This window comes from Colletotrichum phormii (assembly GCF_030913505.1).
Source record: "Colletotrichum phormii strain CBS 102054 chromosome Unknown BDP81scaffold_7, whole genome shotgun sequence".
In the NCBI taxonomy this organism is placed as follows: domain Eukaryota; kingdom Fungi; phylum Ascomycota; class Sordariomycetes; order Glomerellales; family Glomerellaceae; genus Colletotrichum; species Colletotrichum phormii.
The window spans coordinates 269,131-293,107 of record NW_026851449.1 but is presented as its reverse complement, the minus strand read 5'-3'; the positions used below and the strand labels follow the sequence as shown (position 1 = coordinate 293,107).

The window sequence follows — 23,977 nt, the reverse complement described above, 5'->3', positions numbered from 1 at the left end:
TCTCCCTGGCATACCGCTTACCTTTGATGGCTGTCTTGGATCCCCAAACCGCCTCGTCTTCCCATTCGTCGCGCCAGGAGCCGCATACTCTGGCGTTGACGGCCTCCTGCTTCTGCGCTGCAGGGTGCCCACAACACCATGCCGGTCTCCTATCAACACGCGATGGAAGCCTGTCCAACGAAGGCTCGCAAGCCCTGCGGCGGAGGAAAAATCACGCCAGTTCCGACGCTGTACATTCGAGATGGCCAATGAAGCTTTTAGGCTTTGTTTGGTTGGTGCCTGGGTTCTTATGCAGAGAGCCTTCTTGAAGCTGCTGCATTGACCTTCCTTTTTGCTGGAAATGTCATTCTTGGCTTTGTCTGCCATACGACTGAGCCCAGGCAGAAACTGATTGAATGATAACTTAACCAGGGCCTCATAAGGGCGAAGCTGCTCTCGCCCCCGACAATGCTCCCTCTGCCAGCCTTTCTTCCCGAATCACTGCAATCCTTAGACGTTCTTGAGCGAACGCCTAACCACAATTATCTACCAACGCCCCGATAGTGATTACATTACCAACCGCCCGAAGATGTGGAGAAATGGCAGGTGAGATATGCTCGTAACCATAGTCTACAATCCGTGATCTCGAAGCTGACGTCTGTTGTGTGCTAGAAACCGCCCGGGAGCGACTTCGTCTACAAAAGGTACATGCCACTATTACATGAGGACTGGAACCTGTGCCTTTGGTTCAGAGTGCAAATTCTCGCACGATACAGACGACAAGCCGAATCGCCAAACACAAGGTCAAGGGCGACCTGGCAATGCAGCACTCGGCGACTCGACAGCGAATGCCAGAAGGAGCGATGGCCAAGCCTCCAATGCCTCAAAGCAAGCGCGTAACCCTGAGCGTGAGCGGCTATTTCAGTGGAAACGACTTCGACCTCAGCCGAGACAGTTGTCGGTGCTCTGGGACGAGACCACTTCGAAGTTCTTCCGCACTGCTATCAGTCTGGTGGAGCAAGATGTGAGTCTGGCACAAGAGGTTGTCAAGGAGATGGCCACTGAAAGTCGACTATCGCTTGTCAGAGATGTCATTGAGGGGTCTGCCACTACTAGAAGGCCCGAAGACAAAGCAATTCTCTGGGAATCGCGTATTTCGCCCTTATTCCTGGTTTTGCTTCACCCAACTGTTGTAGACTCTGTGGTCCTTGAACAGGAAACGGCGATGCTCTATCGATTACTCTTGGGAATCGACGCCACTCGCCTGAAGACTCTGTTCAGCTTCATCTTCGATGTCATCGATCATTGGGCTGAGTTGCCTTTCGAAGGTAATGGTATCTCTGGCATGGAAGCACTTGCTCTTTCCTGCGGCATCTTGGCCAAAGTCATCAACACCAGCACCTCGAACATTGTCAACGCCCTCTTTCATCCCATTGTCGAAGGAATCAAGCTGCGATTGGATGTTTTCGGCAATAAGGAAAACGACTTCCATACCTTGCAAGCAAACAGACACCTCGACTATGTTTGCCGTCGCTTGGGGATCGGTCAAACTCTGGTTGACGCTGTCCATGTCTCCGCGTCGCCTGGTGCCATGGCCGAGTTCACTCTCAGCCAGGACTTGCCTGGCAAACTCTCAAAACGTCGCGAACGCCACGACAATGACCACCAAGACATATCGGATATCAAGCTCATGCCCACTCACCAAGAAGTTTTGTCTTCACGAGATGAATACTTGCCAGTTGCCAACCCCGCACAGCATCATCTACAAGGTCTGCGAGGTTTGCTGGACCGTCATTTCCGTCTCCTACGCGAGGACACACTCCACGACTTACGCAGCGCCATCCGCACGACCGTGGAGTCGGCCGTAAAGGTGCGAGATGTTAGGACACGAGTCGTGGCATATGAGAACGCCATTGCTGTTGACATGACCTTCGACCGATGGTCAGGCCTTGAGTTCATTGTCCAGATTGACCAACCCCGACCTACAAGAGGTCTGGACAAATTGCAACGCGGCACTTGGTGGGCAGGAAAGAGACTCATGGATGGGTCTCTTGTTTGTATTGTTGATGGCGTGGGCGGTATTTTCTTCTTTCAGGTCTCAAGGTCGACCATCAGGACGCCCAAAGACGAGAACCATCTAGGTCAAGCAGACAATCAAGAGGACCAGAAGAAGGGACCGCGCTATAGTCTGCTCGACGATCAACATCACGCCTACGTACATCTCCATTTAGTCGACACAGGCGTCGAAGAGATGAAGAGATCACTAAGGTGGTTCAAGACCATGCGGATCGTCCGCCAGCATCGTCGTCTTCTCGAATTTCCCTCCATCCTACTGCCTTCCTTCGCCCCTCCATTAAAGGCATTGCAAGATATGTCACGGACGCTGGACCTTCCTTTCCAAGACATCCTAACGCTTCGTGCCGGGAGTCAACCAGCGGACATTCCTCCCCCGCTCTACTCCAGGCGACCCGGTTTCTCCTTCGATCTGAGCTGCCTATCGAACGATGGCAGGAAACTCTCATACACGCCCGGCGATGCTATCAATCCGTCGCGTCTAAGCAGGCACTCTAGCCTTGACAATACTCAATCTGAGGCGATCCTCAATTCACTGAGAAGATCCTTCGCCCTGATACAAGGCCCTCCGGGTACGGGGAAGAGCTATACTGGAGAAGCGCTCATCAAAGTGTTGCTTGCCAACAAATCGAAAGTCCAGTTGGGTCCCATCATGTGCGTTTGCTACACCAATCATGCTTTGGACCAGTTGTTGGAGCATCTTTTAGATGGTGGTGTCCAGAATATCATTCGCATTGGCTCCCGATCCAAATCTGAAAGGTTGGCACCTGTAAACTTGAGAGCGGTTGCTCGAGACATGACCCGCACGGCTGCTGAGGGTCGAGATCTCTACAAATCCATCGAGACTTTGGACGTCGACACAAGCGAGATTCGCGACAGGCTTTCGAACTTCAGCTTCAGTAGAGACAACGAAAAGATTCGTCTTCACCTTGCCGAACACTATCCTTCCCAACATGAGGAGCTGATGGGGCCAAACCTGCCGGGCTCTGACGATGAAGGGGAGTGGCATACGGTATTTCACTCACGCGGGGATGTAGTCAAAAAGTGGCTCGCTGGCGGCTTGCCCAGCAATACGACACGCCCACTCAGGCGCTTGCGCCACTTGAAGCTATCCGACCTCTATCATCAGGAACGCATCCTGCTCTACCAAGAATGGCTTGAGGAAGTGCTGAAAGGAGAGATCGATTCGCTGTCAAATTTGCACAAGGCCTACCAGGCAAACAAAGAAATTAACAGCAAGATCAGAAGCTCCATGAATCTGCGTTGCCTTCAAGAAGCCAACATCATTGGTGTCACAACCACGGGGCTCGCCACTAATCTTGACCTTCTTCGGCGAGTGCATGGCAAGGTTCTTGTGTGCGAAGAAGCGGGCGAAGTTCTGGAAGCTCATCTTTTGACCGCACTCTTGCCAACTATCGAGCATGCCATTCTGATCGGGGATCACCTTCAGCTACGGCCTCAGATACAAGACTGGAGACTCCAGCGGGCAAACCCGGCTGGCGTCAAGTACTCCCTGGATGTGTCACTTTTCGAAAGACTTGTCCAACCGCCTCCCAACGTCCCGAGTATTCCTTTCAGTGTCCTTGATACGCAACGTCGAATGCACCCATCGATTGCGGAACTAGTACGATCAACACTGTACCCATCTTTGTCAGACTCTGGAAATGTGCAAGAATACCCAGAGATTCCCGGCATGGCCCGAAGGCTCTTTTGGCTTCACCACGAAAGCCCGGAATCGGGTGGAAAGTCTGACCAGGACTCTGTTGAGACGTCATACTCCAACAATTTCGAGATTGAGCTTGTTTCGGCTCTTGTATCCCATCTGCTAAGGCAGGGCGTCTACAAATCCGGAGAAATCGCCGTCTTGACACCTTATCTAGGACAACTCAACAAGCTGCGACAGAAGCTCAGCTCTATTATGCACATCGTCATCAACGACCGAGATATGGATGATCTTGCTGAGATGGAATCTGCTTCAGCTTCTACTTCTCCTCAAGGCAGCTCCACGAACGTAAGGCAAGCGGCAAAAACGAATGCTCTGAGCGGTGTTCGAGCCGCAACGGTCGACAACTTTCAAGGCGAGGAGGCCAATGTTGTCATTATCTCACTTGTTCGCAGCAACAACGACAAGAGATGCGGATTCCTCAGTACTTCCAACCGCATCAATGTTCTTCTATCTCGAGCTAAGCATGGCATGTACATTATTGGCAATTCGCATACCTCGAGTCATGTCACGATGTGGGCACAAGTCACGGAAATCTTCCAGAACGGCGGCAACTTCGGCAATAGGTTGGAACTCCAATGTCCGCGACATCCTCAAAACAAGAGCTTCGTGTCACAGCCGGAGGACTTCCTTCGATTTTCTCCAGATGGTGGATGCAAACTCCGATGTGACCGTCGGCTGGCATGCGGCCACGCCTGTACTGGGCCTTGCCACTCCGATCACCTCCACAACGCCATCAAATGTCTCGAGGACTGTGTGAGGCCAAAGGAAAGCTGCGATCACCCATGCCGCCGACGCTGTGGAGAGCCTTGCGATAAGCTGTGTACCGAGGTGCTGCGCGGCATTGGCCTCAAGCTTCCATGCGGTCATATCCTCGACACCGTCGCTTGCTGGAGAGCCCAGGACCCATCTTTAATCAAATGTGTCGTCCAAGTCGACAAAGAGGTGCCAGGATGCAATCATATCGTGAAGGTATCTTGCTACGTGGACGTTGCCAGGGACAGCTATCTCTGCAAGGCCGAGTGTGGCTTCCAGAGGCCTTGTGGCCATACCTGCAAGTCGCCGTGCTCCGCATGTCGCATTAGAAAGGATGGCGAAGTGGTTGAAGAGGACCACAAAGCTTGTCGACAGACCTGCGGAAGGTCCTACACATCCTGTAGTCACTCTTGCCGAGACGCTTGCCATGCAGATGGGGCTTGCCCTCCCTGTCCATCTCCATGTCAGAACAAATGCGTGCACTCAAAGTGCGGCAAGAAATGTCACGAGCCTTGCCCGCCGTGTGCAGAGGAGACGTGCCCATCCGCATGCCCGCACTCAAAGTGTACAATGCCGTGAGTACAACGTCAAACTGTGATTGTGGAATTCTTGAAGGTTTTCTGATTTGCGATAACAGTTGCGCGGCTCCTTGCGATTGGATTCCCTGCACCAAGCGGTGTGCCGAGGTGTTGAAGTGCGGGCATCAATGTAAGTCATTGTCTCCCGGGCAATTGTGGACACACTAACAGTGACAAGGCCCCTCTGTCTGCGGAGAACGTTGTCCAGACGAGGAGTACTGCCAGACGTGCGCCGCGGATGACATCAAGGACAGGGTGGCTGACCTCATCCTTATGGACGACTACGGCTCAGTGGACCTGGACGAGGAGCCCTGTATCTTTCCAGACTGTGGCCACTTTTTCACCTACACAACCATGGACGGACAGATGGGGCTTCAGGATCTTTACGAGGTCTCGCCCGAAGGAGTGCCCACGACCATCAAATCAGGGTCCCATCCATTTTCAGCGACTAACATCAAGGTGTGCCCCGACTGCCGAGGATCTTTAAGAAACATCTCCAGGTATGGGAGGATCGTTCGCCGTGGACTTCTCGATGAGTCAACGAGAAAATTCATCAACTGGGCCCATGGCATCAAGCAAAAGTTGACCGACGCGTTCTTCGCCGCGCAAGATAATCTGCAGAAGATGGAAAAGAGTAAATTCAGCTTTCCTACAACACAGTCGGGGTTTCCCATAGCCCAATCGAGTTTCAATCTCAGGGGGTCTCGACAGCAACAAATGACCCATCTCTTCAAGCTCACGGGAGACACCCGGTACATGGCCCTCAAGATGCTCCGGAATCAGATCACCAATTTCCTCGGGGCGGTCAGGAAAGAGGAACAGCCGTACCAGCGCGTGGCACACCTGGTCTGGCACGTCAACAAGCGGCGGCAAACCAGCGACTACTCATTTGACGAGTCGGCAATCCAGATGGGTGGTCTCTTGGACGCGATGACGCTCTCGCTGCGGTGCGATCTCCTCCTGGTCTCTGATTACATCAGTCTGTGCCGCAATACCACGGAAGACAACGGCGCCAAGTCTGCCAATATCGATGCGGCGCCGTACATCAAGGATTGCGAGCGACTGATTGAGATTGCTCATATGAGAAATTATTCCAGATTAGAAGTCGAAGGGCACATCTTCCTCGCCATGTTCTGCTACTTTGCGCCGCCGGACGATACCAAGCCGACGACTGGCACGCAAGATACACCCAAAGCAGAAGGCTCCTCGGCGAAAGAGAAGATGATTAAGCTCGGCGAGGACCACCTTCAACAAGCTGAGGACACCATTAAAGAGTACCCGTCAACAGCGACGCTTGCATCCGAAGTCGAGACGGCGAGGCGCATGCTCCACGACGGGATACTCTACAGCGACGTATCCACGGATGAAATGCGAGCCGTCTACGCGGCCATGAGCAAGGAGTTCTCAGGAACAGGGCACTGGTACACATGCCGCAACGGACATCCCTTCACCATTGGGGAGTGTGGCATGGCGATGGAGCAGACGGTGTGTCCGGAATGCAACTCTCCCGTGGGCGGCCGAAATCACTCTTCGGCCGAAGGCGTGAGGCATGCGGCAGAGATCGATGAGCTTGCGCGCGGTATGGGAAGGATGGGACTTTGAAGTAGAGTACCTAGATTAGAGAGTAATAATTATCTCTTAAGCCTTTAAGCTGTTGTTTGTCTTGCTCTTTGACCATCCTTAAGGTTTGTCCATTGCACTGGTGAATGTCAAACTGCGTTAAAGGAGATGTGGCTGGGTTGCCCGCAGCCCATCAGCCCACGCTTAATTAAGCCTCCATAGGTACGGTGCTTATTGCCCACTCTCAGTCCTCGAATACATACTCAATTCCTGCACTTCTTCGCCGGACACTACGACCTCATGTTTGTGTTTAGACTTTGCCGGATTTGAGAACGTGTGATGACGTCGCCCTGTCCAAGATGAACATGGCCTAGCAAGTGATCCTTGGTGCCGCAAATCACCACTCGACGCCCACTCAGAGCTCGCATGTTGCTTCAATGCAATTAGTTGAGACAAGAAAGCGACATGAGACAGAGACAGTAGTATGGGACCTCCAAAATCATTCATGTAGAATACTAGCAATAGCATACATAGGTGTAGTTGGTCCTTTCTCCCATGGTCATTTCAGCACACATCCCGGCTCGCGATGAGCCGCCCAAGAAATTCGGATCAAATGGTGTAGCAACACGACAGTTCTCAATCCACCATTATTGCAATCATTCTTGTAATCATCATGTGTCCCTGTAGACTCAACCCCGATTGATTCTGGACGAGGACAAAACCCTCAGGCCGGAGCTGGTCCAGTAGAAGAAGGGGCCAGCGTGGAGCTGAATATTCTCCGGCTGGAACTGCTGGCGACAGTTGGCGGTCGCGCAATCATTCTTGCTCCAGCCGACACGGATGTCATCAGACCACCATACCTGAGGTCGGCCATCGACTTGCAGAGTGATCAGGATGGAGCTGAGGTCAGTGAAATCGACAGCCGAGAAAGGTGTAAGTGGGCAGCCGGAAGACTGATTGCAAGCGTTGACCCAAGCCTTCTGGCTGACGGCTTCTGTCTCGGTGGCATTGGTTGCATCCCATCTGTATCCAGTGAAAGTGAAGACACAAAGCTGGTTGGGAACCGCGGAGTCGGAGTGACAGCCCAGGTTCATGCCGAAGAAGTCAAATTGAAAGCAAGGAGAAGACGCCAGCTTTCCCATGCCAATCTGCGCCGTGTCGCCAGAGACATCATCTGAAGATGTGTTCGACAGAATTGGGGGCACAAACTCCACGAGACGGCCGCCTGAGGACGGCAGGAAGGGCATCAACGGAGGAGGACCAACAAGGAAGCCCTTGGAGAACCAGAACCGATGGTAAGGGTTGAAGAGCGGGCCGGATGAAACATCATCAAACTGTGTACACATAGTCAGCAAGTGAATGAGACAGCAATAGCGAAACAACTTACATCGAGGACTTGGTTGCCAACCTCTGTAGTGCCGGAGCAGATGGGTGTCGGAACAGGCGTCAATGTGGGTGTGCTGGATGTTGCAGTTGTGTTGACGTAGCGCCTCTGTACTCCGCCAGGCTGGACAAGAGAGGTGAAGACACCAGTGGTGAAAACCTGGACAACAGAGCTCTGGACAACGACGCTCTGCCAAGTAGAGACAGAGGGATTGCCGGCAGGAGAGACGGTGACAGCAGGGGCAGAGGCCGTGGATGCGGTTACAGCAGGGCCACCGACCGTGGAAACACCAGCAATGGTAGAGACTCCGAGAATGGTGGATACGCCAATGATGGTAGAGACAACGGCAGAGCCAGCAGCACCACCAGTGACAACGCCACCAGTCACAGCGCCGCCAGTGACAGCGACTTCCGAGGCAGATGCGACAATTGTATCGACTTTGGTGACCAGAGACTCGTAGGGGAAGGTGTACGTGGTAGTCTCATCCGCGACGACGTTGATGAAACTGCTGGTGAGCACAGTCGTGGAGGTGGACTCGGAGCTAGTGCATGAAGTTGAGGTTGCAGCGCCAGGAAGAGCATTGTCAACCGTCGATGACACAGGCCAGAGAGTGATGACAGAAGGCGAGTTCTGAGAGCCAGCGGCAGCAGTTGCGGGGTCGACAATGACAGAGTAGCTACCAATGACTGAAGTTGGCACGCCAGCAACGGTGGTTGGGACGCCTCCATCAGGAGCTCCTGAAGCAACAGTGACAGTGATCTGTGGTCCTGGCAAACCGCCGAAAGGGGGGGCGCCAGTCTGAGCCGGATCGGTGTAGCCGCCAGGAAGGCCATTCGTATCTGTCGGGTTGACACCACCTGCGGGAATGGTAAGTGTAATTGGGATCCCACCGCCAGGAAGACCGTTGGTATCTGTAGGAGAGACACCACCTGCGGGAACTGTGATTGTAATCGGAATGCCTGGGGCGCCTGAGCCGGGAGCACCAGAGCCTGGAGTGCCAGATCCTGGAGTGCCAGAGCCGGGAGCGCCAGAGCCGGGAGTGCCAGAGCCGGGAGCGCCAGAGCCTGGGGTGCCTGAGCCCGGAGTGCCAGAGCCCGGAGTACCTGAGCCTGGAGTGCCAGAACCAGGAGCACCAGTCGAAGGATTTCCAGATGCACCAGGGAGGACAGGGTCACCGTAGCCGCCAGGGATCGTAGGAGGAGTGGTGTCTCCTGGGGTAGTAGGAGACGTCGGCAACGTCAGGACAATTGTAGCAGTGGAAACCGAGACAGAGCTGGGGCCAGCAGAACCGTTGTCTCCTGGGATGCTGGGAAGAACCGTGGTGTAAGTTGAGGCACTACCGGCAGGAGGATGAGGAACTGTCAAGGTGAAGACGACAACATTGCCCGGATCGGAAGGATCAGTAGGTTGGTTGCCGTTGCCAATGGTTGGCTGAGAAGCGTACAGAGTCGTGGTAACAACAGTCGAAGGCCCTCCGACGGGATTGCCCGCGGGGTCGGCAGGGAAAACCACGGTGGTGGCGGCGCCAGCAGGGTTAGCAGGAACATAGACAGTTGTGACACCTGAGCCTGCAGTTGAAGGAGAGCCGGGAGTGGGAACTGTGAAAGTCGACACAACAGTCTGAATGGAGTAGCTCAAGGAGCCATCAGGACCAGCAACCATGGTGGGAACGTAGCGAGTCGTGATGCCAACAGAGCCGCCGTTGCCAGGGCTGCCTGGGCTTCCTGGAGCGGGAGTTGAAGCTGCGGGGACTCCAGTGACGGGTCCAGTGCCAGTTGCAGAAGGGAAAGTGACAGTGAGACAGGTGACAAGTGTGTCGACGACAGGTGTTCCTTGGCCAGAGTCAGGACGAGTCCGGTAGAGAGTGGTGGTGAAGTCAGTGACAGAACCCCCATTGCCGTTGTTGGGGCCAGATGGAGCGTTGGTGGCGGCAGGCCCAGTGGCAGCCGGTGTAGTCAAAGTGTAAGTGAACAACTCGCCAGACGCAGGATCGACAGCACCATCGGTTGCAGCAGAGCCAGGCACAGATCCGGTGGCGGCAGGCTGTGGGAAGATGACTGTGAAGGTTGCAACAACGGAGTCCACGTCGGGTGTAGCTTGACCTGGGTTGGCGTTTGTCCTGTAGAGTGTCGTAGTGATGACTGCGACACCCGCAGTGTTGCTGCCAGCGCCATTGGGGTCATCCGTGGCAAACGGGCAATCAGTGGTGGCAGACTGGGAAGGGTTCCAAGGAAAGCCAGGAGAGCCAGGAGAGCCAGGAGAGCCAGGGAGTGTGACAGTTGTCGTTCCTTGACCACCAGGGACAGAGTTACCAGGGGATACAGGAGAACCAGGAGAACCACCATTAGGATCGCCGGAACCAGGAGAGTAGACAGTAGCAGTGACAACAGTGACAGGGGCGGCTGTGGCAGGGGAAGACTCCCAAGGCTTGGGGCCGGTGAACTGAGATCCTCCAGGAGGGGGATCGTAGCTGTCGATGGTGACAGTGAGAGTGGCCGGAAGACCGGGTTGACCAGACTGGGCAGGAGACCAAGGGGAAGGGGCAGAGGGTGGAACGGTTGCGGTGACAGTCTGAACGATGATCGAGGGACCAGGATCGTTGTTGGAGTCGACCGTGACGAAAACCGTGGTGGTCGCCGCCGCGGGACAGGTTGGCTGGGCATAAGTTCCAGCACTTAAAGGGATTGTCAGTTTCGGACCCTACTGAGAATGGATAGGAAGAAAACACTTACACCATGGCCGCCATGGCAAGAAGAGAGGCCCGCATGTTGGGCAATCGGCAGTGGCGGATCTAGGTGTAGGAAGAACACGTAGAATACGTAGGATACGCTGATCTGATTGAATACGCAAAGAAGGACGCAAACAAGAGAGACAATGACGGCGCAGGGAGAAAAGGAACGGAGCGGAACAGATGAGAGAGAGGATGAGGAGGAAAGGAAAAAGAGAGCAGAGATGGGGGCCCTTGGGGGATTAAGTATGACGGGGGAGAATGTGAGAGAATCCTGCAGAGCTGGGTTGTGGGAAGGAAGCCATCGTCCTCTCCTTCCTCCCATGAAGGTCTGGGAACGGGCTGTGGCCGGTGACGCAACCACACGTACGATGTACTTCTCAACGGAGGAAGGAAGTTGTCCGCAGCATCGTGGAGATCAGGGCCCGTCTCTCGTCTCAATGAGCAGGCGCCGGTTCCCATGCAGTCGACATCAAGACCTTCTCCCAAGCCAACCGCTTCATCTCCTTTCGTATGTTGAAAGAGTATTCGGTGCGTTTCACCCAGCGTAAGTTCCCCTAAACCCCGATTATGACTGTAGGATACGCTCCTTGAAGTGGTCTTAGTCCCAAGGCACTTAGATGGCTCTTTCCTAATGTTCTTTCTCTCGTGGGTGACCGGGGATTCAGGTATGTACCCTGAGGTCCGGTACGTACTCGCCCACGTATGGAACTTCTTGCCATGAGTTTCTAGAAGGGCGAGAAAGAGGAGGTATGAGGCAGGAGCATAAGGCCGGCCGGGTGCGGCACCTTCCTTTGGGGAGAGCTACCTTGCGGTGGTAAAGCAGCTTGAGCAAGAGTGCGCCTTCCTCCTCACGCCAGACCACCAGACGGGAGCCACTAGCGGCCCATGGTCACGCGATCATTTCATGGCAAGTTGGGCCAAGGGAAGGCACCTGGGACACAAAATCGAAATGGAAAGAGCCCACGAAGCTTCCCCCAGGCAGGAGGAAAGAGTGTACGGGTTGATGGTGCTCAAATTTGGCGTGATGAAGACACGCTGAGACGATGACAAAACTCAGGTTTTAGTCAGTGAAGTTATTCAATTGCCTGCCTGCCTGCTCGTTTGATCCCAAGAATTATTCTGGGGCTCAAAAATCCCTTCTACCCATGCTCTTAGACCGGTTCATCCTCGTAGGGGGGCGGGGGCGGTAGGGGTTCTCCATCTCCGATGAGAGCGTCCACGGCTCGCTTCTTCTTCTCATCTTCAATACGTGCCGCCCAAAGTCCGGCTCCGGCCGAGGTTGTCAACAGAAAGAAGAATGACAGCACGGGAATCAGCTCCAGAATCATTGCAACCGTGCCAAACCATACGTATTCCCACGTCCTCGCTCGAATCTCGTTCTTGGCTTCCTTCTTGCTCAGTCCCCGCAAGTGGAACCATCTGTAGTGCGCGAGCTTGCCCAGTCTCGTGCCAGTGATGATGATGAAAGCTGGGGTGCCAACCACCGGGACGAAGTTGAGGGGCAAGAAAACTATCAGCTCGATGATCTGGACCATGGACCATGGGGTGAAGGCGGCGGGGGTCGTCGGCTTGCCGAGCATCTTGACTGCGGTGGGGGCATCGGGGAAGAGGATCCTGTGGGGAGCCACGAGGTCTGTCTGGGACTCTTTTATGAGGGTGGCCTTGAAGAAACGATTAGTATTATGAAACCAGGGAGAGAATCCTAGACAACGAGAAATTCTACTCACATCAAAAACATCCACTCGACACTCGTCAACGAAGAATCCCTCAAAGAGGCCCTGGATCACCACGAGACCCTCTCCAAGCACTAGCACCACCGCATTGACCCACGCGCCCCATCCGTGGAAGATGGCCAGAAGTGCAAACTGTGGAAGGAATGCAAATGTAAAGAGGATGAAGTAAACGAGAAAAGAGATAATTGATAGTGGTAGGAGGCGGCTCAGGAACAGCGGGTAGAACTCCTTGTTCCGCAAAAAGTACCAGATGCCGCGGATGGGAAACCAGGCCGCGATGCTGGCGCGCTTCAGGTACCCCACCGGACGCTCGACGGGTCGGAGGAGAAGGTCAGCGCGGGACGACCACGCGGATCGCTGTGACTCCGACATTCGCGAGATATATGGCCTTCACTGCCTGTAGTATTCGAAAAAATAGGAAGCACTGGCGGTCAGAGTGGAAGTCCTCGTCGTCGTCGGTTTTGAGTTGAGAATGGTGTGTTCGCGGTGCGACGATAACGGTGACTTTTGGCGGAAGATTGCATTAGTGGTTGCCTCCTGCCGCTGTACGTCATCTTGAGTGGCAACATCTCATTGGATGGATGGAGCTGGGTGGCCATTGAAAAGCGGGTACCTCAAAGTGCAGGGAAGTGGGGAAAAGAGTTGGGTCTTCCTGCCTGATACCCCGCGGAGAGCCACGAAGCTTGAAATGCTCGTCGGCAGGCACGTTAACCGAGTGTGGTACGTGCACTGCACAGCGAGTCGAGTCGCCCTCACCGTGGTCTTGTACGAATGTCAAAGGAATCAAGCAATCCGATGCATCAACGAGGTTCAACCGTTATAATACCAAGCAATCTTTCCCCGTTCGTTTCAATGGATCCATAACCTCCCTTGCAGCATTAAGGTTCACGCATTCGACAAGTCAGCCAACAGGCGGGTCAGTCCTTACAAACCGTCCAATTAGTTGTGCGTGGTCACCGACTGATGTTGTTAGAAGTTAGCTCCAACAGCATGGGAATGCCACCGCTTGCATGCCAAGCACCCTTGTCGAGCTGGCCGACCGGCTTAATCTGCCATCATCTTGCGCCAGAAACCACAACTCCGGCCTTCTATCTCCGGCTTTCGCCCCTCGACCAGTTAACACGCTCGGGTACACGTCGACGTGGTTACACCGGACTTGCATGCCGTCAGACGATTCCGCTTCTTCTGGACAAATTGCGGCCCCGATGGAATGGACCACACGGTTCAAATAGAGAGGCGGCCCTCGAATTCATCCGGAAGATCTTTATATAAGACCAGCCGCCCCCCTTGGATATCCTGGCGACCTTGGCTTTGATCCATAGACTCGATATCAACCAGGACCACCTCATTTCAATCCGATGCCCAGTACCTACGCCGCTACCGCTGAGAGGTTGAAGGCGACTGTAGCAAATTTTGTCGTTCATGGAAATACTTGAGGAAAAGCATCCTCAGGTCTGCTTTCTGGAGGATGGAACGGCAATTTTGCCAAGACCGTTGGTGGCCTCTTCCGCCATGATTTGGCTAGTTGTCGACAGACCAGGGCTTGTGTTTGTGTCCATTATGCATGGCAGATGGATTTGTCGCTAATTAAATGTTAGTTACTTCTGGGCCTTTGCATCGTCTCCATCAAGCCTGATAGTGAACGCCGTATGGCCAGGCCTGCTTACGTTAACATGACAGGACCCCGACATGCCTGTCCATTGGGGAGTCGTCGTTGGCGGCAATCGCCAGGAAACGTGATTGATCGAAAAGATCGACCTTTGTGAAAGAACCATTCGGCTTTTTCGACCTAAGCCAAGTCGAGTTTGTTTTTGGAGATTTGATGCCGAATTTCGCTTCCGCAGTCGCAAGCCACAGAGAAACGAGTCTACCACACTGAGCTCGGATGTCGAAAGGATCCAATTTACGGATACCCTCCAATGGCTACCGAGGCGACGGGCACTGACCCGACCGATTACGAGGGTTCCAAGAAGCGCAGCCGTGTCAGATACTCTTGCACCATATGTCGCGAGAAGAAGTGAGTTTCCCATATACGAAATAACAGCCTTGGACTGCATCTGACAGCCTTGCGCCTCCCCCCAGGCGCAAGTGTAACCGCGGAGATCCTTGCGACCAGTGCGAGAAGCGGGGCCTTGCGAGCTCCTGTGTGATCGTACCATATCTGATCAGAGGAGGACCTGGTGCTAGCTCCGAACATGCTGCCCTTCGCCATCAGACACCGCAGTCTGCCGAAATGGCGGCTTTGCAAGCCAAGCTGCACCGTCTGACCGAGGAGTTGGGCCAAATGCGGAGTCGAGAGGTCGAGATGTCTCGAAACCCGATCTCGGAATCTAGCGCGTCTAGTGTCAGCGCCAAACAGCCTTCCAGCGGGACCGAAACCCCCAGCCTGATGGGAATCACGGAGCCGACAACTGCGGGCCCGATGGTGGACAGGGTGCGGTATGTGGATGCTGCCAACTGGGAAGCCATTCTCGACGACGTGAGTTTGGAAGGCATCGAGTAGCTTTACCACGTTTGTACTGATTTCTCCCAAGATCACCAGGCTCACGACACATTTTAAAACCAAGAAATATGTAATGTTTGATGCTGAAGAGCCTGAGGATATGCCTACCAGCAATGCTTCCTCGAAACCTACGGTCCCGTTTCTTCTTTCAGGAGCATTCCCAACAGCGAACATGACTACCCTCATGGCACTGTTGCCGCCAAGGGACATCACGAACAGGCTGATTAAAAGGTTCTTTGAAGGGAAAGAACCTGCTTGGTGTACGTCCTGAAACATCGACTGGCTAGGTATCTTACTGACTCGGCCTCCCTGCGTAGGTATGTTCCATGTGCCGACATTCTGGAAAGAGGTGAGAGTCAATGGTCCAAACATGACTACTTGTCGAGATGCTCACAGAGTCTAGTTTCATGAATTTTGGGAAGATCAAAGCCAGTTCTCTCTGACCTGGCTTGCACTCTTGTTCTCCATGATCAGCCACGCTGCCTTCTTTTGTCTAAGAGCAGACGAAGCCGTCCCTGGCGACTTGGGACCAGCAGCATATGTCGCCGACATTAATCGCAGTCACTGTGCGCGGTGTCTAGCTCTTGACAACTACACGACCCCTGGGAAGTACAAGGTCGAAACGATGATGCTGTACTTTGGCACAGAGTATCTTCGACTAGCCGATGCACAGCAAGGCACCGTATGCCATGAGATTCCCCGCCTTTAGGATGATTCCCCGCAGAACTGACGCAGAATAGGCTATTCTCATGTCCATCATCGTTCGTTTGGCAATGCACTCAGGAATGCACAGAGACCCGAGCCATTTCAAGGGCATGTCAGTCTTTGAAGGAGAGATGCGCAAGCGTCTGTGGACAATCGTAACCGAAATCGACGTTCTGATAGCCTTCCAATTCGGTCTTCCCTCCAACGTACAGTCTCAATATTTCGACACAGGTTTGAGCATTCTTTCCGATGTGATTTTACAAGTCTGATTCAAGCAGGTCTACCTCGCAACCTCCATGATAGGGAATTCGACGAGGCGACAGTCAAGCTACCCCCTGAGCGACCAATGACCGAAATCGAGCGGACACCGGTGATGTACACGATAGTTAAGTCCAGACTTGTAGTAGTATTTAGCGACATTGTCTCGCGCATGGCAAGCCGCAGCAGTCCCGACTACGGAGAGGTTCTGCGCCTGGACGAGCGGTTGGAAAGGGCCCACGAAGAAATCCCTCCCGTGCTACGAGATCGATCATTCACTCTCTCCGTCGAAGACACAGTCGATTTGATCATGCAGCGTCTTTGGATAGAGCTCATGTACCTGAAGGCCCGCATAGTCCTCCATCGCCGGTACTTTACAATTGGACGGAAGGATATCCGATTCGCGCACTCCAGGTTTGCATGCATCAATGCGGCAACCAAAATCTTGGAAATCCAATTCAACATCAACGAGGAGTACAAGCCTGGGGGTCGGCTATCACGCGAGCGCTGGTTCGTCTCTAGTCTGAGCACCCATGACTTTCTCCTTGCGGATATGATGCTCTGCCTGGAACTGTCCCATCTTCTGCGCCCAGAAGGCCGCAATACGATTGGAATACATATCGACAAGGAGCCTCTCCTTTCCATTCTTCAGGCGTCCAGAGATATTTGGAAGTCCAACCGCAAAGACTCCACCGAAGCCACTCGGGCTTTCAAGATTTTGTCTCGTATGCTCAGCTTGTCGACTGGAGACCATTACGAGAGCACCCCGGAAACTGTCAGCTCGGATGGAATGCATGGTACTGACATGGGAATGCGGCCGTCTTATCAACTCGCATGCAGTAGGTGCCCCCATCGGCACGGCGTTAACGTAGCCTCCTCAGCTAACTCGTGTAGATCCTGTCATACCTGCGTACATGCCTCCGCAACCCGTGGAAAATTCATGGATGGAACAAGATGGATCCGCTCGATGGGGTTACATGCCAACCGCGAGTTCGTCAGAGTCTATCCCCGTTCCTATGACGGGAGTGGACTCGGCCATGGCCTTGGACTGGGTTCGTTCGGACTACAAGACATTCACGTGTGTGATGCTAACAAGTTTTGCAGAGCGTTTGGGACACCAAAGTTCAAGATCCAAACGTCGACACGATCGACTTGCCGTGGCTGAAGAGCTTTACAGACTCGCTCAACGGGTAGGAACCCTTCGAGGGAAGGCCGGATGCTACTCAACAAGGTTGAATGGGTGATGTTGCTACCGTTGTCACTTGTGGTGCCACTGCCAACCCCGTACCGGGCACAGAGGATGCTGCATACTATTATATATACATTAAACGATGAATGAGAAATGATTTCAACGCACGAGCCCATTTGAGAAGTGTGTAGTGTTGGTAAAACCAAGTGTTATGGATCGAAAATTTGTATTCAATCAATTACCTATATGTATCAAGTATGTTCAAGAAGCTCTCATTGACCCTCATTGCACAATCATCCCATTCACAACAACCCGTCGTCACCCCCTCCCCTACGTCAACGCAACACCCGAAGCCGCAAACGTGGCATAAAACAGCTTCGTCTGTCCCGTGATAACCATTCTCCCATCACCCGCAAACTGGAAATTCGCCGCTGTCGTACCGGTGTAAATCTTGCCGATGAGTTTTCCCGCAGGGTTCCAGACGTGGACGCCGTCGTTGCAGCCTGCGTAGACGTTGCCTTTGGAGTCGCAGTGCACGCCGTCGGGGAGACGGGCGGATGTGTGGGCGAAGATTTTGCGGTTTTCAAAGGTGCCGTCTTCTTTTACTTCGAAGCGGTAGCTAGGAGGGGGTTAGATGGATTGATTGCTAGGGGAGATGGGAGAAGGGCGAGGGGAGAAAGGGGGGGGGGACGTACACTGTTGCTGGCTTGGTGAAGTTTGTGCCGAATTGGCCTTGCGAGATGCCCGTGTCTGTTACGTAGGCGTATGTGCCGTCCGGAGAGAGCGTGATGCCTGGGGTTCTCGAGTCAGCATTCTCATCACTAATACTAAACCTACATCTTGATCCAGGTTGGGTAATTCGAGTGGCAGAACATACCATTCGGCGATACAAACTCGTCCGTGACAACAGACAAGGCGCCGGTGGTGGGGTTGAGGCGGTACACCTGGTTCGGCAGGCCGGGGGCGGGGCGGAAGTACTGCCAGTAGCCGTATTGGGTGTCTGTGAAGTAGATGTCGCCGTTGCGGCGGGAGACGACGACGTCGTTTAGGGAGTTGAATTGGCGGCCAAAGTAGTTGTTTACGAGGACTGGGTGGGGGGTGGGATGGTTAGCTTTTTGAGATTTCGGGGGGAAGAAAGAGTTGGAGGGGGGGTTTGGGAGAGGTTTGGGACGAACTTGTGGTGCTGTAGGGTTCTACCGGGTTCATGAGGTACAGCGCCGAGGGTACACGCTCGCCTTGGCCTTCGCCGGCGAATATGATTTGGCCTTTGTAGTTTGTTCCACCTGCATGAGCGTCAGTCGTTGAAATCTTCCAACAGACGTGCTTGGAGAGTCAGTAGTCCTTACCATTGGGGTTGATGACCTGCGGATTCGAAGGGACGGTGGTGACTGTGACCTCCTTGGTACCCAGGGACCCATTGCGAAGAGCCTCGGCGTCGGCGAGGCGGATCTTTTGGACGATGGAGGACTTGTTGAGGCCGGTGCCTGCTGCGGGGGGTCCGGCGTTTTGGACGAAGAAGACTTCTTCTGTTGGGGGGTACCTTGTGTGTCTTTGTTAGCTGGTTGTATCTCACTTGTGAGGTGAGTCTAGGCAGGGTGGTGAGTGAGTGAGTGAGCGAGTGAGTGAGTGAGTGAGGGGGATTGAAACATACCATACGACTGCCTCGTGAAAGATGGGATCCGTCTCCGAGGTCGCGATGAGCGTCAGTGACGGATCGCTGCCGATGATGTCGTAGAATTCCGGGTCGTAGATGTGGAATGGCTTCTCGGTGAGAGACTCATGCGTGACGCCTGGCCAGAGGAATTCCTATTTTAATACTCATGTCAATGACTGGATCCTCTCTCATCAAACTCAGACTCATCAAACTCAGACTCATCAAACACGGTAAAGTGACTTCCGGATGACATACCGATGAAGCATTGAACTCCGAAGGAGGCGGGACGACCTCCAAGACATTGAAGCTCTTTTGGTCAATGATCTGAGCTTTCGCGGGGAGCGCCCTCTGTGCGATGGCCAGCTGGGCAGGCGCACCGGAGAGCAGGAGGCCCGCGACGGCGGCTACTGACGAGAAGGAGGAGGCCATGACGGAGGTATTTTGGAGCGACGACGACCAGGTGGTCAAGGGCGGGATTGAGTTGCAGGTTAGGAATGATTTATACCCCAGCGCCAAGGCCATGGTCTTTTCCCTCCTCTTGGAGCTCTTTCACCGATGCGTACGGATACCCAATATGAGATGTACGTAAAAGGTACGGATACCCAAAGTAAGGGTACGGTACGGTAGTATGAGGGGTAAAAAGGCGTGGAATGGCGGTTAGCTTGCTTGCATCTTAGGCCCTGTTCATGTTGATCCCAGGAAACTAGACTCCAAAAAAGAAGTCTGGGCAGTGGCCGCAGTGGACCATGAAGAGGGCGGACTGTCCTGTTCGGCGGAGATTACCCGGCTTGTCCAAGGGAATTAACGGCAGTTGTCCTCCTCCTCCTCCTCCTCCTCCTCCTCCTCCTCCTCCTTCTCCTCCTTCTCCTCCTCCTCCACATTGTCCACCCTGCGACTACGGATCGTTGCTTGAGTCGTACTCGAAGGACTCTGTCAACACCTCACCCCGGTCTGAAAAACCGCAGGCGGGCATGGGACAACAATGGCACACGAATTTCCCAGAGTAAAGATGGAAACAACAAAACGAACGGTAAGGATGGATGCAACCACTGCACGGTAAAGAACCCGGGGTGCGGTGCGGGGTGCGGGGAATAGAGACAAGCTCCAAAGCCGGGCGGGAAACGGACTGGACTGGACTGGGCTTCGATGATCTTCTTGCGTTTCGATATTGCTACCATGTCGTCCATGATCTGGTGCTCCAAATGGGCGGAGATGACGCCAGAGCCCCAGTCATTGGTGATGGATTTGTTACTTGGCAGGGGGGGATATCCGTACACATGATGGGCCGGGATGAGAGTCCAGCACCGAGCTCCGGCTCGGAGGCCGGGGCGGGATGTTAATGGCGTTCAATTGAAACGCCGGTAGTCTTGGTAGTCTAGGTAGTCGAGCTCAGTGATTAAGGACGCTTCTTTAAGCTTAAAATGGCCACAACCCATCATATTTCCTAGCGTACCATCAATCGGAAACTACATTCAACGTAGCCCAAGTTTGTTTCTTCTGTTGACCATTGACTTTTGGAGGGTTGAGTTCGGCTTGTGGTGGGTGGGCGTGGACTGAGACCCCTGTATGCATTGATTGAACGAACCCATGCGTCGGAAAAAGAGTTTGCGCTGTTTCGATATGTCCGTCGCGCGGCGAGAAGACCGGAAAAGCGGGTAGGACGGGAAGATGCTTGTCAATCACCATTCCAAAAGGCATGCAGAATGTGAGATGTTTGGAGGAAGTTCCCCTCACGAACACCATGGGTGTGGGTGGTTGTAGGGATGCTTGAAGCCATGTCAATCAACTCCCGATGATCAAGGGAAGTAATGCCGGGTGTTCGGGGAGAGGAAATAACACGGAGCGGTACGGAGTAATACGGAGTAATACACCACGACAAGCTTGTCGGCCACATCTAAACTCTTCCTCATAGCATGCATGATACATACACGCCATTCAGGTGTGAAAAAGAGACAAAAAGGATCCATCGTGACCCAAAGACATCTCACCCAACAACAAAAAGCAACGAGTGACAACTGTGAGATTCGAACTCACGCCTCTTTCGAGACCAGAATGCGCCCCGCTTACGGGGAAGTTACCATTTAATGGGACACTTGAGTCTGGCGCCTTAGACCGCTCGGCCAAGTTGCCGTATAATTCGTTGGACGGTTGGCGACGCCAGAAGGATCAAGTTGGATCGCGACTACAGGAGCTCCATTCTCATTGACAGCTTGGCGTTGACGATCGGAGCGACTTCGGTCAGTTTTCATCTCGGTGATCGTTGCTTCAAGAGATTCTTCCCGTGCCAGAGTCTTGGCTTGCTGTTTCTCGCTTTGGTTGGATGGGAATTGCAGCATTTGCGCGTTCTCATCGCTGGGAGGATCCATTGAAATGCTCCATTTCTGTGAAGAACTCCCAATATGTGGATCTTAGAGACTCATAGTCGCCCCGGCTTGTGTGGGCATGCACGCTCAATTCAACACCGGGAGCTACGCCCTAGAAGGCATTCGCGGCTCATGTCAGCATAACATGAAGGAATCAGACACCGCAGCTTGATTGACCATGCATCCTCTATTTCCTCATCCCAAGTTTTAAGACTCAAGTTTTCCCACTGAAAAGACGGAACCGCGAATCGAGGATTGGCAGCGCTTCAAGCCTAACCCCCTTGATGTGTCTCTTCCACCGAAAGGCCGTAATTCTATTCCCAAGTCTATAATCATACCAAAGAACCAAAGAACAGCCCATTTTAACTCATAAAACCAAATCCCGATATCTAGCAATCAGGCACACTAACAGGGATATTAAACGGCACGCTCGTCGCCAACCCACTCAAACTAGTCTCCTTGAACTCATTCCGCATCCCCTTGGCCGTCAACCGCATCGCCCGAATCGCATCATCCAGCCTAACCTTCTGCGTTCCCGTCTCACTGCTCAACGCCAAATTCGCGCTCGAAATCGCCTTAATCGCACCCAGCGCATTCCGCTCAATACACGGCGCCTGCACCAACCCCCCGATAGGATCACACGTCAGACCGAGGTTATGCTCGATCCCAATCTCGGCCGCCTGTTCAATAGCCTCGGGGCTGGCGCCCATGCACGCCGCGAACGCGCCCGCCGCCATGGAGCACGCGACGCCTACTTCGGCCATGCACCCGCCCTCCGCGGCGGAGATTGTGGCGCCGCGCTTGTAGAGCATGCCGATTGCTGCGGCGGTGAGGAGGAAGGTGGGGATGTCGCGCTCCGGGTCGTCTGAGATGAATTCGATGGTGTATTTGAGGACGGCGGGGATGATGCCCGCTGCGCCGTTTGTGGGGGCCGTGACGATGCGGCCTCCGGCTGCGTTCGTTTCGTTGACGGCGATGGCGTAGACTGTGAGGTAGTCCATTGTCGGGAAGGTTGTGCGGCGGGAGGGGGAAGGGGTGATGGGGTGGTCGAGGGAGCCTAGGATCCGGGGGGGTTGGCGGCGGCCGATGCTGAGACCGGGGACCTTGGATTTGGAGATGGTTGCCGGGGTGGATGCGGAGCCGGAGCCGGAGCCGGAGCCGGAGGAGAAGCCCGGCAAAGAGGCCTTTTCGCCGGTGCCCTTGTCGAGGGGGTTCGGGGAGGTGTGGCCGGCGGTGGAGTAGAGGCCTCGGGTTAACCTCCGGTAGAGAGCGGGAGCGCGGCGATGGAGCTTGAGGGAGCCGGGGAGTTTTGTGTCTAGCGGTGCTTGGACACTTTCCAGGATGCTCGTGTCCATGACCTGCCAGATCTTGAAGAGCTTGTGGTAGATCTCCTCATCCGTGTACCCGTGGCTCTTTTCGTTCTCGTACACGAGCTGGGCGATGGTGAGGTTGTGCTTGCGGCAGAGCGCAAGCAAGCTGGTCGCGTCGCGGAAGGGGTACCGGGGGCCAGAGGGTTCGCTGCTCTCAGATCCATGGTCGGCACCACCGTCGACGCCGTTTCCGGATGTTGATTCGATGGGGGATAGATCTGATTGTGTGCCATCGAGCAGCATCGGGTCTTCTTTTGCTTCGTCCAGGGGCTTGACCTCGGCGCCGGTCCTACGGTCTCCCGCAGCGTCGGAGCGGCGAATCTCCTTGTAAAACATGTTCTCCGCCAAATCGGCCGGATGCCTTCCGGTAGTCTCACCGTCTGGGCTATCCACCTGCGTCATGGACGAGGACGATGCCGGCGATGCATCCGGGTTGATGGACAGGGAACCATTGACGACGAATCCTCCGCCGACGCTAAACATGTCGTTCGTCGCCAAGACGTAACCCTCATCATCAAAGACCGTGAACCGCATGCCGTTGCTATGCATGGGCAACTTGCGACCCCATTCCCACACGAAATCCCTCTCATAGTCAAACGCGACCTCCTTGCCCTTGCCATCCGAGAGACCCTGGCCCAAGAAGAGCTTCTTGCTCGCCTTGATCTCGGTGAACCGCTCCGGCACGTACGCCGTGTCAACGGTCTCCACATCGGCGCTCTCGAGGCCGAGAAGCAGCGCCGACGGCGTCATGTGGCCTTCGCCCGTGAGAGCGAGGCTGCCGTAGATGGAAACGCGGATCTTGTTGACCTTGTGTAGGAGGTTGGCTTCCGCCAGATCGGCGACAAAGATGTTGCCGGCGCGCATAGGGCCTACGGTATGCGAAGACGAAGGGCCGATGCCGATCGAGAACAGATCAAACGTCGAGATGACGGCGTGCTCGTGGTCCGCCTCGCTGTAGCTTCCCGCATCTTCCTCGTCTTCCGCGGCGGCGGATTCATTGCGGCGCTGGGCTGTACTTCCGAATAGCCTCTTTGACAGCAGACCTGTGAATGCTACTGCTACTGCTGGACTACTTCTTTCAGTGTGTCGGATCTGGTGCCGAGTTGTCGGGTTGTTGGCCGAGAGAGTGGTGTAGCTGGGGCCGGCGAGCCGCGTTGAAGCGCGTCGAGCCGATGACGATGCCCCACGCAGCTGGGCAAGCCGCTGGATAGGACGGCTGCTCATGGCTGTTGCTTGGAACGAAGCAACGCCGGGTCAGTTGAATGACTTGGGAGAGCTTTATCTTTGGAGACGCAATGGAGGAGAAGAAGAAGAAGAAGAAGAAGTTTCTTGATGACGGGTGGAATTTGTAAACTTTGCGTTTGACAAGGCGGTCTAGGGGTTGCCCTGAGAAATAGATAAGAGCCAGAGCACAGATA

At 54.3% G+C, this 23,977-nt stretch overlaps 5 protein-coding genes and 1 non-coding gene across 6 annotated transcripts; 2 read left to right on the top strand and 4 right to left on the bottom strand.

Moving 5' to 3' along the window:
* The first annotated feature begins 964 nt into the window (after positions 1 to 964).
* BDP81DRAFT_345795 (uncharacterized protein) lies at positions 965 to 6,732 on the top strand. Its single transcript, XM_060586104.1, has 3 exons — positions 965 to 5,106; positions 5,169 to 5,239; positions 5,288 to 6,732. Exons 1-3 carry the CDS (start codon positions 1,034 to 1,036, stop codon positions 6,709 to 6,711), a joined length of 5,568 nt encoding a protein of 1,855 aa, XP_060446681.1. The 5' UTR covers positions 965 to 1,033; the 3' UTR covers positions 6,712 to 6,732.
* Positions 6,733 to 11,779: 5,047 nt separating this feature from the next.
* BDP81DRAFT_345790 (uncharacterized protein) lies at positions 11,780 to 13,001 on the bottom strand. The gene is made up of 2 exons (XM_060586103.1): positions 12,512 to 13,001; positions 11,780 to 12,445 (listed from the first exon to the last, which is right to left on the bottom strand). Exons 1-2 carry the CDS (start codon positions 12,887 to 12,889, stop codon positions 11,936 to 11,938), a joined length of 888 nt encoding a protein of 295 aa, XP_060446680.1. The 5' UTR covers positions 12,890 to 13,001; the 3' UTR covers positions 11,780 to 11,935.
* Positions 13,002 to 14,121: 1,120 nt separating this feature from the next.
* Positions 14,122 to 17,343, top strand: BDP81DRAFT_480192 (uncharacterized protein). Its single transcript, XM_060594916.1, has 9 exons — positions 14,122 to 14,534; positions 14,600 to 14,996; positions 15,052 to 15,280; positions 15,338 to 15,369; positions 15,424 to 15,702; positions 15,761 to 15,956; positions 16,004 to 16,822; positions 16,878 to 17,035; positions 17,088 to 17,343. Exons 1-9 carry the CDS (start codon positions 14,437 to 14,439, stop codon positions 17,175 to 17,177), a joined length of 2,298 nt encoding a protein of 765 aa, XP_060446679.1. The 5' UTR covers positions 14,122 to 14,436; the 3' UTR covers positions 17,178 to 17,343.
* Positions 17,344 to 17,367: 24 nt separating this feature from the next.
* Positions 17,368 to 19,604, bottom strand: BDP81DRAFT_424054 (D-lactonohydrolase). The gene is made up of 7 exons (XM_060590118.1): positions 19,082 to 19,604; positions 18,824 to 18,978; positions 18,519 to 18,712; positions 18,348 to 18,455; positions 18,050 to 18,259; positions 17,868 to 17,964; positions 17,368 to 17,791 (listed from the first exon to the last, which is right to left on the bottom strand). Exons 1-7 carry the CDS (start codon positions 19,346 to 19,348, stop codon positions 17,503 to 17,505), a joined length of 1,320 nt encoding a protein of 439 aa, XP_060446678.1. The 5' UTR covers positions 19,349 to 19,604; the 3' UTR covers positions 17,368 to 17,502.
* A 1,231-nt stretch (positions 19,605 to 20,835) lies between these two features.
* On the bottom strand, positions 20,836 to 20,956 carry BDP81DRAFT_t124. The gene has a single exon. It is a non-coding gene; the product is annotated as a tRNA-Leu (tRNA).
* Positions 20,957 to 21,252: 296 nt separating this feature from the next.
* BDP81DRAFT_405159 (L-serine ammonia-lyase) lies at positions 21,253 to 23,872 on the bottom strand. The gene has a single exon (XM_060588929.1). The coding sequence runs from the start codon at positions 23,781 to 23,783 to the stop codon at positions 21,579 to 21,581; it is 2,205 nt and encodes a 734-aa protein (XP_060446677.1). The 5' UTR covers positions 23,784 to 23,872; the 3' UTR covers positions 21,253 to 21,578.
* Positions 23,873 to 23,977: the final 105 nt, after the last annotated feature.

What these genes read in the sequence shown, in the direction of transcription:
- BDP81DRAFT_345795 (XM_060586104.1), top strand. Translation starts at nt 1,034, where the DNA reads ATGGCCACTGAAAGTCGACTATCGCTTGTCAGAGATGTCATTGAGGGG. An exon ending in CACTCAAAGTGTACAATGCC is followed by an intron (nt 5,107 to 5,168) that starts GTGAGTACAACG and finishes TTGCGATAACAG; the next exon opens with TTGCGCGGCTCCTTGCGATT. An exon ending in GTTGAAGTGCGGGCATCAAT is followed by an intron (nt 5,240 to 5,287) that starts GTAAGTCATTGT and finishes AACAGTGACAAG; the next exon opens with GCCCCTCTGTCTGCGGAGAA.
- BDP81DRAFT_345790 (XM_060586103.1), bottom strand. Translation starts at nt 12,889, where the DNA reads ATGTCGGAGTCACAGCGATCCGCGTGGTCGTCCCGCGCTGACCTTCTC. An exon ending in GTCGAGTGGATGTTTTTGAT is followed by an intron (nt 12,446 to 12,511) that starts GTGAGTAGAATT and finishes CGTTTCTTCAAG; the next exon opens with GCCACCCTCATAAAAGAGTC.
- BDP81DRAFT_480192 (XM_060594916.1), top strand. Translation starts at nt 14,437, where the DNA reads ATGGCTACCGAGGCGACGGGCACTGACCCGACCGATTACGAGGGTTCC. An exon ending in ACCATATGTCGCGAGAAGAA is followed by an intron (nt 14,535 to 14,599) that starts GTGAGTTTCCCA and finishes GCCTCCCCCCAG; the next exon opens with GCGCAAGTGTAACCGCGGAG. An exon ending in AGGGAAAGAACCTGCTTGGT is followed by an intron (nt 15,281 to 15,337) that starts GTACGTCCTGAA and finishes CTCCCTGCGTAG; the next exon opens with GTATGTTCCATGTGCCGACA.
- BDP81DRAFT_424054 (XM_060590118.1), bottom strand. Translation starts at nt 19,348, where the DNA reads ATGGCCTTGGCGCTGGGGTATAAATCATTCCTAACCTGCAACTCAATC. An exon ending in CGGAGTTCAATGCTTCATCG is followed by an intron (nt 18,979 to 19,081) that starts GTATGTCATCCG and finishes GTATTAAAATAG; the next exon opens with GAATTCCTCTGGCCAGGCGT. An exon ending in TTTCACGAGGCAGTCGTATG is followed by an intron (nt 18,713 to 18,823) that starts GTATGTTTCAAT and finishes AAGACACACAAG; the next exon opens with GTACCCCCCAACAGAAGAAG.
- BDP81DRAFT_405159 (XM_060588929.1), bottom strand. Translation starts at nt 23,783, where the DNA reads ATGAGCAGCCGTCCTATCCAGCGGCTTGCCCAGCTGCGTGGGGCATCG.